The sequence below is a fragment of the Alligator sinensis genome, unplaced genomic scaffold, assembly GCF_000455745.1.
Source record: "Alligator sinensis unplaced genomic scaffold, ASM45574v1 scaffold54_1, whole genome shotgun sequence".
NCBI classification, from domain to species: Eukaryota; Metazoa; Chordata; order Crocodylia; family Alligatoridae; genus Alligator; species Alligator sinensis.
This window is the reverse complement of record NW_005841962.1, coordinates 1,813,184-1,830,367: the sequence shown is the minus strand read 5'-3', so window position 1 is coordinate 1,830,367 and position 17,184 is coordinate 1,813,184. Positions and strand designations below refer to the sequence as shown.

The 17,184-nt window shown below is 44.5% G+C and overlaps 1 protein-coding gene and 1 long non-coding RNA gene across 6 annotated transcripts in view; one reads left to right on the top strand and one right to left on the bottom strand.

Moving 5' to 3' along the window:
• Positions 1-51: 51 nt before the first annotated feature.
• The window catches only part of LOC102386335, a 113,707-nt gene continuing 96,574 nt past the window's right edge, over positions 52-17,184 (top strand). For all 5 annotated transcript variants that reach the window (XR_003093291.1, XR_003093290.1, XR_323452.2 and 2 more), the window contains exons 1-2: positions 52-243; positions 2,569-2,671. This is a non-coding gene — a long non-coding RNA (uncharacterized LOC102386335). The remainder of the gene's footprint in view (positions 244-2,568; positions 2,672-17,184) is intronic.
• Positions 13,343-17,184, bottom strand: part of BFSP2 (beaded filament structural protein 2) — a 32,330-nt gene continuing 28,488 nt past the window's right edge. The window contains exons 6-7 of the mRNA XM_006020629.2: positions 16,815-17,035; positions 13,343-14,079 (exon numbers count right to left, since the gene is read on the bottom strand). Of these exons, the coding sequence (XP_006020691.2) occupies positions 14,076-14,079; positions 16,815-17,035 (225 nt within the window). The 3' untranslated portion in view covers positions 13,343-14,075. The remainder of the gene's footprint in view (positions 14,080-16,814; positions 17,036-17,184) is intronic.

Genomic DNA, 17,184 nt, shown 5'->3' with positions numbered 1-17,184 from the left:
ACGTTGGTGGCCGCCGCTTGACACAGCCTGGGAGAGGAAGGGGTTGTGGGGGGTTGGTTGAGAGGTCAAAAAAAAAAAGGGCTACTCTCGCCGCGCAACGCAATGTGACGGAGGGCGCATGCGCCGCCCCTCGCTGACCAATGGCAGGCCGACGAAGACATTCCCTCCGACCAATAGAAAGCCTCGGATGGGGGGGGGCTAGCAGTCGGTGGTGTGTCATAGTGTGTGAGGGTTGCGTAGGAGGTAAGCGGCTCTGTGATAGGCGCAGCTGGGGCAGTCAAGGTTGGCTGAGTTTTCTCCTCCCGTCCGCCTCCTTCCTCGCGGCCTCCTTCCTCGCGCAGGCTGGTGGGGTCATGAGGCGCCTGGTTGCGACGTCGTTCCAGTGCGGGGGTGGGGTGGCGCGGGGCTGTCCTCGCCCGCTCCTGGGTCCGGCCCGGGGGACCCGGGTGACCTGGGGCCTGGCGGGGGATGCGCCCCGCCCTTAACTTTCTGAAGCGTTAAACTGGCAGCCCACCGCTGGAGTGGGCGGGGCTCCCGAGCCTGATTTGCATGTTCCGTTGCGTGAAGGAATGCAGGGCGCAGAACTCCGCTGTTGAGCAGCTCGAGGTGCGCAGTATAGTTAGGGTGGCCATCATAGATGGACGACAGTCTGGTTGTACTCTGTTCTCTGATACGAAACCGGATGCCTTTGTCCTCTCGTTCTCTCTTCAAGAGAAAACGAAAGAATGTAAAGACATTAGGTTTTGTATCAATTAGAAGACAGAGTAGTAGAAAACCGGAATGTCCTCTGTGATGGCCACCCTAAGAGCATTTTATAGACAAAATTTTGGTCCCATGATACACCAGAGATCTGCCGCTTTGGAGCGGACTCAATTGAGTCCGCACATGAGCTGACGCGCACCGTGCTGCATTGCACACAGTTGTGTAAGTGGTGAAATGCACAGAAAGTGGTGGGGGGTGCGCTTTTGGATGAAAGCACCTTTTATGTGTGTTTGTTCAAAAGTGCCACCGCCATTTTCTCAGTGCCGACGCGCGTTTCGCTGCTTATACAACTGCAGGCATCGCATCACCAAAGGCGCTCTTCAAAGCACCTGGAGCTGCGACGCTTGCATGTGCATAACTGCCCTGACAGACAGAAAGGAGGATCTTGACTGTACACGAGCCTAGGGAGGGCAAAGTGAGGTGTTGCATGATAGACCCTGCTAAGAGTGCTTAAAACAGAAGTGTCCGCTCATTCACTTGTGCCAAGTGCCTGAGTATCGCAGTCTTCTGCCCCTTCAGGCCAGGGCTAACTAAGAGGCATGCTACACAGCTCCTGTTAGGGCAACTGCAGCCTGCTCTGTGGAGACGAAAAATGAGCCATTTGTAGTCCTCCAGCATCCCAGGATGCACTACTTTGAGCCCCAACTCCCTCAAGCAGGACTAGAACCCAGGGGCACCTATACACGTGCAGTGAGGCTGTTCCCACATGCTCTAATCACAGTGTGTTGGCGCAGACTTCATTAATTGTGGCAATTACCGTGCTCCAGCTGACGCCAAAGTTGCATGTATCAGCATCCACATGCTAGAAAATGACTGCAGGGGTGCTTTAACTAAAGCTGATTTGACAAGCTTTAGTTAAAGTGTCCTTGCCACCCCCCCGCCACTCCTGAAGCGCATGTATAAATGCCTCGGGTGCCCTGGCTCCTAGGCACATCCCTGCTTGCCAGCCTGCTAACGGCAAGTCCACACTGTGCAGGCGAGAAATGTTTTAACCCTTGATACAGGACTGCTTATAACAGGTTGTCACTTTAACACCACTTCATGTTCCACAGATTTAGTGTGGTGTAAGTGTAACATGTAGCTTCATCCTGCAGTCATTTAGTCCCGGTCTGTTGTCCCAGTGTAAATCCTGTTAAGGTATACAGGATAAGTACTAATAGTTTACCCTGGGATGTTATCAAGTACATATGAATAATAATCTTGGGATTGTATCATTGATTCAATGGCAGAAAAGGAGCAGTGCATTCAGTCAGCCATTCACTTAAGCCTGATTAGTAGGGCCATGTGTGTATATACCAAGGCCACGATATTTTGGGGACAAACAGGGGCACAACATGTTCAAGGACACAAAGACAACCTGTGTTCCTAGCTTAAATGTGAAATGCTACATAGTCTAGTGAAGAAGAGTGTGTATTAAGGGAACAGCCCTGGAATTCAAACAAGGAGCCCCTGTTATAAGTAGCTTAATAAAGTCCAGATGGATTGTGGCACGATGCTGTTTAAGATTACCATTTATATAACATCATATGTAGTCACTGAGGTACCAAATCTATCCATATGGAGCTTGGGGAAGAGATGGGGCCTAAAATATTGGATTGGAGCTCCTGCTGTTACTGGACCATTTTAGGATTTGGATCTTTGATTTCAGTGGCGTGTGTTATTTATCATTAATGGTATTTTGTGTAATTTGAGTGTCACTGGTAGGTTTTTTGACCAAAGGTTGTTACTGAGAGGAGGAGATCCTACAGGCATGGTAGTAAATCTGGTAAAGTAAAATTTAAAAGCCAAATATTTTTTTTTTACTAGATTGTGAATCTTGTGCACATTGGAAACCAGTTACAGTGGATGTGAGCATATGTGAACTCTTCTTACTTTACTGTGATGGTTGAAGTCTGGTATGCATCAAGAGGTAAGATACCACAGTTGTTCAGTCTTGTTTCTAGCCCTGGGTAGCTCAATGGATTGTAGTGCTATAAAAAGATTTTTCAGCCTGAATGGTGAACTTAATCAATAAGGCTGTTGAACTGCTGTAAGTGTCTTAAAATCAGTTATACCCACTGATCCCTTCCTTTCCTTCTCTAGCATAAAATCCAAAGGCACATTAATGTCTAGATATTACAAAAGAATATCTCCCTTCAGCAAGTCAGTGCAAGGATACAGAAGATGTTAGGGAACACTGGCTGCAGCAAAGTGTGAGTTATTTTAAACAGTGAGGAATCCCTGTTGTCAAAAACCAGGAAAAACATTGGTTCAAAATAAAAAAAAAAAATTCTTGGATATTTAAGACTACAGTGGTCTTGTGCAAAAACATTTGGTACATAAGGACTGCTCATAAGAAAATGATTGTGAGTAAATGCAAGGACACTGGTGCTAAATGAAGTGGCAAATCAAGAGCTGGAGTGGAGGTGGGGGCAAGGCCACTGGAGCTGTGTTGAGGAGGGTGGAACGGAGCTGGACCCCAAGCAGCAGGAGGGAAGAGGGGAGCAGGCCCAGATGGGAGGAGAGGAGGTGCACAGGACTCCATCCCCCCCCGCCCCTGCCCCGTCATTTCTTGATGGGCAGTTGGTTAGTGTGTGTGTGTGTGTGTGTGTGTGTGTGTGTGTGTGTGCGCACACACACACACACACACACACACGTATATATAAAATATGTGTGTGTTCAGTGTGAGTAAGAGGATGAGAGGTGACTTGATAGCCACCTACAAGTATGTCAGAGGGGAGCACCAAGATCTGGGGGAGCAACTGTTCAGAAAGGCACCCCTTGGGAGGATGAAGACCTATGGACACAAAATAACAGAGGAAAGATTTAGACTGGACATAAGGAAGAAATTCTCTGTAAGGATAACCAGAACATGAAACACACTCCCAGCAGAGGTCGATGTATTTGTATATGGATATGTAAATGGGTGTATATAACCTTGGCTAAGTCATAGATTTCATAGACATTAGGGCTGGAAGGGACCTCGGAAGATCATCAAGTCCAGCCCTCTGCCCAAAGGGCAGGAAGTCAGCTGGGGTCATAGGATCCCAGCAAGATAAGCATCCATTTAGCTTCTACAAGTTTCCCCTTCTGCAGTGTAGCAGTGATACTTATCTTGAGTTTGTTCAAGCACTTCAAGAACTTGGGATAGAATATACTAAGTACAAAGAGGTAATAATAGTATTTAAGTGCACACAAGGCAAGAGACTATTCAGTGTTATCCTCCAAAGTTTCAGAATCTATGTATTTTGCCAAGTGAAAACATCAATCAAGAAAATAGAAAAACAAAATTAAAATATAGAAATATGTGTGTGTGTGTGTGTGTGTGTGTACGTACTTGGTACATTGTACACCTAACAGTGCTAATATTGTGTGACCTTTTATTATTGATATGTATATACTGCATTATATTATTAGAATTCACAGCCTGCATGTTTATTTGTTGAGCTTCATTCTGCACAGAACAAGTGCTTATGGTTGTAAATATTAAAAGTGATAATAAATGCAGGGAAACCTGATTCACTTTTAATGTGAATACTGCTGTACCAAATTAAGACCAGCCAAGGGAATAAGTACCTATAGATCAGGGATGGGCAATTTGGGCCCAGGGGCCACATAGGAAGTTTTGATGAGCTGTTGCGGGCCAAGTCAGCACCCCTGCCCCTCCTGCGCAACAGCTCGGCAAGACTTCCTATGTGGGATGGGGCCATAGGCAGGGAGCAGTGTTCAGGAGCAGGACAAGTGATCCACTCCCTCCATGCCCCTGCCCTCTGGAGGGGGTGGGGGTATATTTAGGGTTGGGGGGAAGAGCTACTTGAGTGCTAGGTCCCAGGAGCCGTCCAGTAGTGAGGGGGAAGGGTGCAGCAGAGCTCGGCCAGGTGGTGCAGTCCATGGCACTCTGCATGGGGTCAAGCCCTGCTGGCTCCTGCCCAGGGCAGCCCATGCTGCACTCCCACCTACCAGCCCCACCCTAGCCAGCATGCACAGCTTACTGGCTAGGCTTTTCCCAGTGTGGCAGCTCCCTTCACCCCGATGGCATCTCCTTCTCCTGGCCTTGCTGTGCTGCTCCAGGTGGGGAGGAAGCTTTAGGTGGGCGGCTCTTGCTAAAGCAGTGCAGCAGGAGGAAGAGCCAGCTCTGGAGGCAAGGGTTGCTGACCAGCACCCATGGAGCTGTAGCCACACCAGGAGAAGCCGCATTGGAATCTTTATGTGCTGGTTGGGGCTGTGGCCAGTAGGCATGGGCAGGAGCGCAGTGCTGGCTGCCCTGGTGTGGGCTTAGCCCCATGTGAAGCACTGCAGGGGCAGCTGCAGGCCAGATCCAGTCAACTGGCAGGCAGACCCCATGGGCCAGATACAACCAGCTGCTAGGGTGGATCTAGCCCACAGGCCATCTTTTGCCCACCCCTGCCAAAGATTGTTAGATCTTAAATGTGTTGCTCCTTGAGGTGAATCCATGTCCCCCCCTCAGTCTTCTCACCAAGTTCATTTCCAGAGAAGGGTGAGGGCATTGACATTTTGCTTACTGTGAAAGAATACAGGTGGTCCTCAGACTTAGGACACTGATCTTAAGTCAAAACGTTGTAACTCGGAACCAATTTTCTCATAAGAAACAATGTTATAAATGAGAGAGTGGCTCCTGAACCAAGGCCTGATACCCTATTTTCACCAAAAATACCCCAGAATTTTGTACTCGATCAATTATAGATGAGTAATATAGCTACATTAATGTGTTTATATCATAAATAGCAATCATATTGATTTGGAAGGACTTCTTTGAGGTGACTTTGCTGGACTTTTTGAAGGGCTCTTGTTTGGATTTTTTGAAGGGTTCTTGGCTGGAGTCTTCTCAGGAGTCTTGGCTGAAAGTTTTTCTGGAGTCTTGTTTGCTTTCTTAAAGAAAGTGTCCAAGAAAGGTTGGACAGATATTCTCCAGGGAGATGAGTGACACGGCGAACTTGTTCTCTGGCATGGTATTGCATCGTTGTAAGTTGAGACTGATGTCATAAAGTTGAAACAGGGTGTCAATTTAGAAACATTGTAAGTGCAAAACATTGTAACGCGAAACGTTGTAAGTCGAGGACTGCCTGTACTTACCTTCCCTGTGCTGATGTTTTGCCTCCACTTGCATTCAGGCTACAGGCAGCCAAGTAATAGTACACCATGCAATTAATTTCCATATAACATGTTTTCCTTTTAACTTTTTTATAATGGCTGAACTAGTAATTTCTTCTGTGTTGCTACTAAATAATGTGCAGCATGTAATCCTGAGATACATAATTTACATTTCAGGAATTGACATAACTTCTTTGAGGTGATTGTTGTGTTGTTGTTAAATCTGAAGTCAGGAGTAATATGAACCTAATGTCCTTCTGCTGCTTTTAGCTCCTGCGTCGGTTATCCCTTGCAAATACAATATCATAAAGTAGTGGAATGGCCAGCTCTTGATTAGAGACTTAATACTTGTTATGAGCATGGTACTCAGAGCTGCTTCAGCTGTTAAATCTGGAACAGACTCAGTGGCAACCAGAAAATATAGCAGCAGCATTTTACAGAGGCATAAATAAAGGCATAAAATGTTGAAGCCTACATTGCTGGTTTAGAGCAGGTTATACTTTAATGTCATGGATAGGGCTAAATGTATCAACTGATATTTTACAAGCGCTTTGGTTTATGCAGCTATGTATGAGTTTTCTTTCCATATGTAATTTGTTGTTTTCCCCCAAAAGCCTACTGTGAAGCAATGCAGATACTTCAGAATATTTTGTGGTAGCATGAAATGGATCAGACTGATGTATAAAGCATTGACAGGCTTAATGATTCTACAGATGCACACCCTAAAGGATTTTCTGTGCAAAAAATTCAAGTGTATTAATTGCATGTGTAGACGCACCCAGTACATATACAGAAAGATTCATTGTAGAGCTCACAGCCCAAGGTCTAGTCAGGATTATCTTGCTAAATGCACCACCGACCAACCTTGGTTAAAACCATTTACATTTTTGTGCCACTGTCAATCAGAAGATCTCAAATGTTTTACAAACATTAACGCATTAAGTCCCCTCAGTTGTAGTGAAGCATTATAATACTCACTTTACAGATGGAGAAATTGAAACAAAGAGAAGCTAAGGGACTTGCATAGTGTCTCATAGAAAGGTCATGGGCAGATGAAAAATTAGTTTTAAAGTGTCAGGCCACTGTGTCAGCCGATCTAATTTGTCCCTCTGGTGCTGTCCCACAGAAATTGAAACTAATGAAATTGGCGGTAAAATACTGCAGTTTAGCTTCCAGTTTCTTAGCAACTGACAATCCTCTATGTAAAAGAGGTCTATGCGACCATCACACCAGGACCATCAATGCATACATGTAGGCAAGTGTTGAGGAGTGGAGGCTGCCTTAGATCTACCATCCTCCTTTTAGACCATCAAGACAGAGTCCAAAGGCCAAACCCAGTCCAGATGTTCAGTGCCTCAATGGTTGTAGCTTCTGCCAGAGAGCAACAGGTTAGAGCTGTTGCTGACTGCCTAATGCCTCAGCAAGGCTGTGTTTCTGTCATAATGATGTCCCTTAGCCTTTCCAACCAAGGAGTATCCACAAAGCAGTGGGGGCTAGGGTTTTGAGGTCCTTATATTTGCCTTACTCTGGAGGTTGCAACATTGCAGTATTTTATAGGAGCTACCCCACCACGAGTAGCCGCACCACATTGTGACCAAGCCCTCCAGCTGAATGCAGTTTATGGTCATACCTGGACCCTTTGCTTCCATTTACTGTAGGATAAAGCAGACATGTAAAAGTTATAGTAGCTTCAGTTAAGCAATAGTAAATTCTAATTCTCCCCATCAATGTAACTGTTTTGCCTGCCCACTCCCAAAGTCTTTGCAAGAACTGGGAATAGAACTCCTCTCTCCAGACTCCCAATCTTGTGCTTTAATGAGGAAAGTGTACTTCTTATTCATTTTTATTTTTTGTGCCTTTGTTTTCTATATGTGAAATGGTGGTGGTCATAACTTTGTAAAGTGATTTTGTATTCCCAAATCACATGAACAATACACAGGGATCAAAGGTTTCTTTCTAATAATTGTGTAGTAAAATCAATTAAAAAAAAAAAAAAAAAAAAAAGAGGAGGGCACTAGTAAGGTCCAGGGACGATGCCCTCATGAAAACCACAGCTGTCCTCTGCAGCTGCCGAGAGTGAAGAATTTGCTAGGATTCTTGCCAGGGAGCTGGCATATGATTTTTGTTTGGGAGATTCATTTTTTTTATATGTCTGTGGCTATTAAGTATTTGGTACAATTTCATACCTTCAAGCTGGAAATACTTTTTTTTCTCTCTGCTCTTCCCTCCCAGATGTTGTCTAAATGTATTTAATTATGGCAAAAACATGCTTTGATGTCTAAAGTCTTATTAGGAAGATAATTACACAATCCCTGCTTGAATCCTTCTAAGGATTTTAAAAGCTTTTTTTTACATTGTGTTCTTAGTAAAAAGAATGTAAAACAAATCCTTTAGTAACATTGCTATGCTTAAATTTAAAAACTAGGATTTTACACTAGACAGTATGTATGGTGGAAACTGCAATAGAAGATGAACCAAAATCCGTGTTTTAACACAAAAAGGGAACCTTAATTGAAATAATGCATCTTCTTTTAAAAAGCTTAGTTTGAAATACTTCAGTGGAGAAATATATATCCACATATACAACAATTGCTAGTTTGGAGATCTTAGGCAAAATCAGGGACCAGTTATGAAACCCTTTCCTTTAATCTCTGATCCTCACTTACCCATTTCTAAATGTTATCTACAGCTCGCTGCCAGTGTGAAGATAATTCATTAACATAAGCATGGTACTCAACTAGTCTGGTCATGAACACCTCATACCTCACGAGGCTGGGGGGGCATGGAGATGGTGGCAGGGGTCTGGTGGTGGTGAGCGGGGACTGCTCGCAGGTGGCTACGGTGATGTCAGTGGTGAGGGCGGGGCGAGCGGGGACTGTCCATAGGAGGCTGTGGTGGTGTCAGCAGTGGGTGGGGGTTGTAAGTGGCAATCGGTGACCACCTGCAGATACCGCCAGCAGCGTCAGCAGCAGCCAATCTCTCGGGGTTCAAGGCCAATCTCAGGGGGTGCATGTGGACCCCCTACGTGTCACCAATGAGTCTAGTGATGAATACCATAGAAAAAAATCGTGATAGTTTTATTCAGAAATCAAGTAGCTTTTTTTTTTTTAATTAACTTTATGGGAAAGCACTTTGCATTAGTAGAGCCAGTTGTGCTATGTGTTGCACATCTGGCAGACTACTTATGGAAAGATTTTGGTTGTCTTCTAGTTTTTACTTGGAGAAAAGACAGGCCACAGGAAGTTCTGTACTTATGGCCCTTTTTGTGTTGAAACTGAGGAATGAAGAGCGTGTCCTTCAAGAATTGTGCACTTCCAATTAATAAAAGATTGTTTCAGAACTCCAGTTGACATTTAATGTTATATTTTATGTTTGTGTTCAAACCCAAACTTAAAATACGGCAAATCATTTGAAACTATAATCCAGGTTTGTGTTGAAATGGGAACAGCAGAGCCTTTTCAGACCTGTTAATGAAGCATTATTAGAAACAGCAAGGAGATGCTTATCATCAGTATGATGTATCCCTTCCTGCTAACAGATTATTAATTTAATGATTTACAGATGCTCACTGCAATTCTAGCGCACACGAGGCAAAAATACCCACTAAGACAGCAATAGTCTGTTCTGTAGTAGAGATGTGAATTTGAGATTCTTCCTCAAAATGTAGGGAGGCCTGGCAGTTCACTGAATCTCAGGTTAAAATACAATTTTCACTGAAATCTGACCAATTTGGTAGATTCAGGGATTCACGTTATGTGTTTGTTGACCGAAACAAATCCCAGATGATGTCCATTTTAAAGAAACTGTTTGATACACCATAATCCTATCACCTGTGTACCAGTTTGTGTTAACATTAGTATTATATTGGAGAAGCACCTACAATTTGCAAGGTGTTGTGCAAATATATAATTTAGTTCCAGTTCTGAAGAGCTTAAGTTTGAAATGAAATAGAGAATACACAAAGGCCATGCCTAAGGGCTAGAGACAGACTTTGAAAAAGCCAAAGCTTGAATTGAGTCAAGCTTTGTAGGTTAGTCTAACCTGCCTAGGTTGAACTGGTTTGTGCCTGCACGTCTGTGCTGTTACATGCCTGCAGTTGCTCAGGGCAGGAGCTGGGGGTGCTACAGCACACCCTTGGCTGTAGGGAAGCTCTGTTGGGGGCCGTGTTCAACTCCCCTCTCCCTGACCTACCAGCAGGGAACCAAGCTGTCTACTGGGTGTCCCCCTGTTGCTGCTGCAGTGGCAGGCCAGCATGGCCCCTGAGGCAGAGGGGGCAGGGAGGGGGGTTATTATCCCCTCTATCGCCACTGCTCCTTGGGGACCACAGCCAGGCCTGCCTGCCCTGACTGCTGCCGAGTGGAGGAATAAGCCCCCTCCCTCCAGTGTCTGGGACAGGGGAATAACCCCCATCCCTGCACCTCTCCAAGGGTCCCTGCTGGCTGGCATCTGGCCCCGCCAGGTGGGGCTGGCTGGGGAACAGGCTTCTCCAGCCAGCTCAGAAGTGCCAGCGGGCCCCAAGCCCAACAGCTGCCATCACCGCACTCCCTGCCATGTGCAGCACCCAGGGCTGCAGCTGCACTAACAGCTGTGGGCTGGCTTGGGCTGGAGGTTGTTCTGTCCCCAGCTGCTGCTGCCACGGCCGTGCCGTGCCACGCTGCTCTGGGTGGAGGGAGCGAGAAGCTTCTGCTCCATGAATGGAGCTCTGGCTCTGGCTCCAGCTCCTGGACACCTTGAAAGGTAGAAGGCACCAGAGTGGAAGGCTTTAGTCTGGGGGCTGCAGTCAGAGTGCCAGTCAGGGCTGGGGGAGCGTCCTTCAGCCCAGTGGCACCAGACCAGTTTAGGCTGAAGCCGCTAGGCTGAAGGAAGCTCTCCCAGTCCTGAGCAGTGTGGCATGGTGCAGCAGAAGCTGCAACTGTAGATGAGGGGAGAAAAACAGCCCTGCCGGGCCATGCCAGCTTCCCTTTGCCTGTAGCAGTTACTCCACCTCCCATTCCTTCTGCTCTGGGAGGTGGCAGCGGTGGGGGAGCTTCAGCCCATCGACTTGTGCCTTGCGCATGGAGCTCCGGTTGCAGCCCCTGGACTGAAGCCTGCCACCCAGGCACCTTCTGCCTTCCAAGGCATCCAGGAGCTGGAGCCACGCATGAGGCAGAAGCTTCCCCCCACCCAGAGCAGCGTGGTGTGGCACAGCTGTGGCCACAGCAGCTGAGGACAGAACAGCCCCCCTCCTCAACCAACCCATAGCTGTTTGTTCAGCTGCAGCCCCGGGTGCTGCACAGGGAAGAGGGCACAGCAGTGGCAGCTACTGGGCTTGGGATGCACTGGCATTTCTGACCTGGCCAGGGGAGCTTGCTCCCCAACAAGCCCTCACCTGGCTAGATGCTGGCTGGCAGGGCCCCTTGGTGGGGAGGAGGAAGGGCCAGGAATGGGGGTTATTTCCCCTCTTTCCAGCAGAGGGAACAGGAGGGGGCTTATTCTGCCACTCGGCAGTGGTCAGGGCGAGCAGACCCAGCTGCAGTCCCCCGGGGCAGTGAGGGTAGAGGGGAGAATAATCCTCCTCCCTGCCCCCTCTGCCCACTGCAGTGATGGGGGAGCACCTGGCAGACCTGGCTCAGGCCTCTGCCTGTGGGACAGGGAGGGGAGAATTAAACTCTTCTCTGTCCAGGCCCCTGTCCCTGCCTGCCCCTGCCCCTGCTCTGGCTGGGGGAGTAAGGGGGCATGGCCAGCCCTGTTGAGCTGGAGCAGAGAGTCCAGCCCAGAGAGCATGCTGGGATGCTGGGGGACTCTGGTTTAAGTTAAACCAGGAAGTGGTCTGGGACAGACATTGTATAAACTGTTTTGAGTGAAATCAGTGAAGTCTGATACTTCATTCAAACAGGTTTCTCAAACCAGTTTTGGCCATTTTGAAACTGGTTTATGTGCACTGAATATCTGTTCTGTTCTAAGTTTAAACCAGTTTCTGATCACTTAAACTGGTTTATGTGTAATGTAGGTCCCTAGCCAATAGGTGCAGCATACAAACACTTCATTGTTTAATGAAGCATAACCCAATTCACAAATACTTCTTTCTAGCCATATTTTGACCAAAATCATGTAGGTATCGTAGTTTAAATATTTAATTTCTCCTTATTACATCTCATTGTTTTGTCTTGTAGACCATTCAGAAAGTACATTAGATGCACATGGGGTTGTGTGGGAGGAAGCACATGATCAGGGTGTTAAAGCTCACTTACTAGCAAATGAAGTGTATCAAGTCTGGAGAGTATTTATTTTTGTTATCCATTAAGGGACTTTTGCCACTTGAGCAGACATTTAATTATTACAAAATTAAAATAATTTCAGGCTATTTCCCAATTAGGTTTCCATCCAGTTTCTCAGCAGTTTTGGATTCCTTAATATAAGATATCCCAAAACAGATCCTGCCCAACATTTTTTTTTCCTCTGGTCTGTTTATATTGTGAAGTTCTGATCCTGCAAACTTGCATGTGTTTAGCTTTATTAACTTGGAGGGACTAGTGGGTTTGCATATAAAGGTTTACTGGTTTAAGGTTAAAATTGTTATATTTTTTTGATACATGATAACTTCCTGGACATTAGCAGTGAATATAACCATATTACAAAGCAATAAAATTAGACTATAAACATTTTGATTATTAAAAGCAAGACGAGGTGAGTTAACAATAAGATGTGGACAGTTCTCCCTCAGAATCACCAGTTTATTTGAAATACGATCCAGTACAGTCTGCTGCTACTGTAGTGGCCTTCTGTAAAAAATTGTGGTCGGAAGGGGCTCAGATCAAAGAACATAACAACATGCAGTTCAACAAGGAGAAATGCAAAGTGCTGCACCTAGGGAGGAAAAATGTCCAGCACACCTACAGCCTAGGGAATGACCTGCTGAGTGGCACGGAAGTGGAAAGGGATCTTGGAGTCCTAGTGGACTCTAAGATGAACATGAGTCAGCAGTGTGATGAAGCCATCAAAAAAGCCAACGGCACTTTATCGTGCATCAGCAGATGCATGACGAATAGGTCCAAGGAGGTGATACTTCCCCTCTATCGGGCGCTGGTCAGACCGCAGTTGGAGTACTGCGTGCAATTCTGGGCGCCGCACTTCAAGAGGGATGTGGATAACCTGGAGAGGGTCCAGAGAAGGGCCACTCGTATGGTTAAGGGCCTACAGACCAAGCCTTACGAGGAGAGACTAGAGAAACTGGATCTATTCAGCCTCCGCAAGAGAAGGTTGAGAGGCGACCTTGTGGCTGCCTATAAGTTCATCACGGGGGCACAGAAGGGAATTGGTGAGTATTTATTCACCAAGGCGCCCCCGGGGGTTACAAGAAATAATGGCCCCAAGCTAGCAGAGAGCAGATTTAGATTGGACATTAGGAAGAACTTCTTCACAGTTCGAGTGGCCAAGGTCTGGAACGGTCTTTCCTGCTTATGCAGGGGGTCAGACTCGATGATCTATTGAGGTCCCTTCCGACCCTAACATCTATGAATCTATGCTGGCACAAGCTGGCTCTCTTTGTAATCATCAGAGACCAAAAAGTGAATCGTCTTGGAGACTGAACAAACTTCTTTTATCTTCGGTCAGATTTCCTCTAGAACAGAATTAAGGTGCGTTTACAGGGCAGTGATGGAAAGTTTGCCTTGCTGCTGCTGACCCCGCCTGCTTACTGCAAAATTAATTGCAACAAATTATTGTCATGCTTTATCTGTGTCAGACATATTAGTGTACAATAAATTTTACAGTAATGAGGCCAAAATCTTGTGATGCAACATAAACATTTCCATCCATTGCATTAAAAATACATTTTTTTGCTTGTTGCACAGCAGACAAATGATGGTATTATAGACTATTTGTACTGCAAAAGGAGGTGGTTCACAGTACTTAATGGATAAACAAAAGGTCTGTGCTCTTATGCCTTTCAGCCGCAGTAAGCAATGTTGGAGGAAAAAATTCGAACAACTAAAACTGACTATTCTTTCATTTTATTTTTATTTTAACAACATGGGCAAATTGAAATGTGTAAGCAAAGCAATCATGTGAGGAGTTTCTAATAAAGTTGTTCAAGCTACAACCTACTTAGATTGTTGAATCAAACTGAATAAAGCAGGCTGCTTTGGATTTTTTTTTTTTTAACTTTCCACGAACATTTTTTGTCAATGACATCTTTTTGTTTGAACAGCAACGTTGTCTTCTGTGCACAAGGAACATCAAAATCAACTGAAAATTAAAAAATATGTATATTATTTGTCCTCTATTGCAAATCGGTTTAAAAATAACATTTCAGACTAAATTCTACTTTCATTCTCACTGGTGAAGTTCCATGGACTTCAATGGGCTTTAACCATAACTGAGAACAGATTTAGCCTTCTGTATTTATCTCATAATGAGTTTTATTTACCCTTACATTGAAGATTAAATCAGGGTCTGTGCAATATTCAGTCCTTGTTCGTTCATAGACCATGTGATAAACGGTTCTCAACTCCGAGATGATTTTTAGCCATGAGTTTTATTGCAGCTCACTGAGAATGCTTTGATCATTATTAAGATACTCTGCTATTGGCTATAACTTAATTCTTATAATGTCTTGATATTGAAGCAAGATAATTTGCAAAATGTAGTTTTGAAGATTTTGACCATGAAGAGTTCACACATGCATTTAGTGACGAGGTTCTCAGAATCAAGACTCGTATTCAACGCCACCCACATTTTACGGAAAATTCTCTCTGCATTCAAACTTTGTGAATCAGGCCATTTTCTCTAGCTTTCCTCTCTCATTTCCTGCTATGTATGTGAAATTCATCCTAGTGCAAATCTGGAGTGACACTTCAAAAGTGTACAGGCCTTGTGGCCCTGAATTTTAGCCAGGAGTGTTTTAATTACACTACTAGCCAATAATAGGGTTTCAGCTTAAAAGAAAAAAAGAAAGGTATTATTGCATTGGGGAAATGGGGGAAGGAGCGAGTGGTATTTTTTCTAGTTAAAAGATCATGTACATCTTTCAGTGGTTTATCCCAGATGAGCCGTTGGCTCCATCATGCTAACTTCTGCATCACCTGCACCCAGGGGGAAGGTGCTGCAATAACCATCTACAGCTTGCAGCTACCCTGGGATAGCTGCAAGTCTGTTAGTTTTGGATACAAATGTAATTTACATAAGGTTACAAAGATGTGACTATCACTGCTTAAACATGTTGTGTGCACCCAGGCCCATAAGTCATGTAGTAGGTCAGAATGATCCTGGTGAGTTATAGAATGGCAATTTTGCTCTAGGCTCTTTCAGACAGAAGTGGTGGGACTGTACATTTGTATAGTCTTATCTCATAGCTCTGCTGGATGCTTGTAATTCTAGTGTAACTTATGCTGGTGAACTTTCACTTAATTTTTTTTCTTATGTGAAAAGAAAAAAACATACTCTAACTGAGTTAGAGCACATTACTGTGGTAGGTTGTGTGCCTGCTCCATTTTTTTATGCCAGTGAGAGGCCAGTTACATAGGTGCAATTATGTTATATATCCAGTCCTGTGTGAGGTTAATAGTTCTGTGCAATCACTGATAGCAGACACTCTGGTTAGCGCACAGAGGCAATGTAAATATCTTTCTCAACACTTTCCCACAAAACTTAGAGGGATCAGGGACAGTAATTTTATTTCAAACTCCTAGCTTGTACTTTCATCAAGATTTTTAGGTGGTATATGTGCTTGTCTTTTTACTACCTAATGGCCCAGTTGTACAGAAGCCAGAGTTCTGCAATTGATTCTGATGTGTACAGGATCAAGACCCAACTTTTAGCAGCAGGATGTTTTTCATTAAGCAGGGGATTATACTGTCTCAAAAACAAGCCACCTCAATGAGGGCCTTTGATTTAAAAAAAAAACAAAAACACACACACATTTTTTGATTTGGAATGTGAATGGGGGAATATTGGCTGTGTAGACAGTGTTGGTAACTAGAGAGCTTCAAAATATAAAAGAGTTTTACAAGTTAGTTAGTTATTTAGAAAACTATTTTTTCTTTATAAAAAGACATGGCTACAAGGTTAAATTTTGTTCTTTAGGCCCCAGTTTAACAAAGCACCTATACACGCATTCAACTTAAAGTATGTTTAGATCCACTTTTGTTCTCCAAAAATGCTTATGTGCCTTTGCTGAATTGGGAGATCTGTTACAAATCGGATGAGGGCAAATATGTAGTATGTATTTTCTTTTGAATCAAAATTTCCCTTACTCTTTCCATCTGGGATAGAATATGATGTGTTACTTGATAAATCTGAAAAAATTAACTAAAGAAACAAACACATTTATTTTGCTGAATTCCTGAACAGAGCTAAAATGTTAATCATGAAGGTCCTGATCCAAGAAAGCACTTGAGAACATGCTTTACCTTTTAAGCATCTGAATAATCCTGGGATTACTTGGGTGTTCAAGTGCTGTGTCATGGATTAATTTGTGTTGCTTCCTTTTCTACAGAGAGGATGGAAGCTTCCAGAGGAGCAAAGTCGAAGGAGGCGGGCTGTAGATAGGGAGGGAAAGGGGCTTCGGGAAGGGAATAAGGCTATAATGACTATAAAACAGCTGTGTCATTACTTGGTATTTTAGGAATGTATTTCCCAAGATACTAAGTAACGACACAGCTGTTTTGTAGCCATTAAGATAGCCTGGAAGCCGTGGGGGCTTTTTCATTTTAAGTCTCAACTCTTTGGAAAAAGAAGGCTCATGGATCTATGGGGCCCATGGCTGTTCTTTTTTTGTGGCTGGCTCTCTCACTGCTGGCAACCCCTCACCTCCCATGATTATACTTTAGGAACATCTGTAGAGGTGTACTTCAGGCATACACCCCTGTGTAGTGTCTCCTAATCCACCCACCTGACCACCTAACTAAGTGGGACAATGCCATTTCTCAGCTGTATACAATGCTGTCTCTGTTCATGACACATTAATTATTTTTAAAAAATACCTGCTTGCTTCTCCATCCAGAAGGCAGTGGTATGTAGCAATGTCTTTTTCCAGCTGTAGCTTGTGGGACAGCAGATTTTCACGATCCCTCTGCTGCTGCTCAGTTTCTGCTTTGATTTCTCCCATTTCTGCCTCCAGCTTGTTAATGACAGAGCCTAGGTTCTGTAGTTCAATGTCATGCCAGTGTTTAGCATCATATAAGGAGTTCTCCAGACCTCTTTTCTGTAAGGACAATAAATTAAAGTCTCCTTGTTCTGAAAGATTTTGTGATAGTGTTTTTAATTAGGCTGGTGTCCATAACTTACTGGAAATCTATCTAGTCTAATAATTTTCATTTAAACTTATACTGAGGGTTCCTTTAATTAGATACT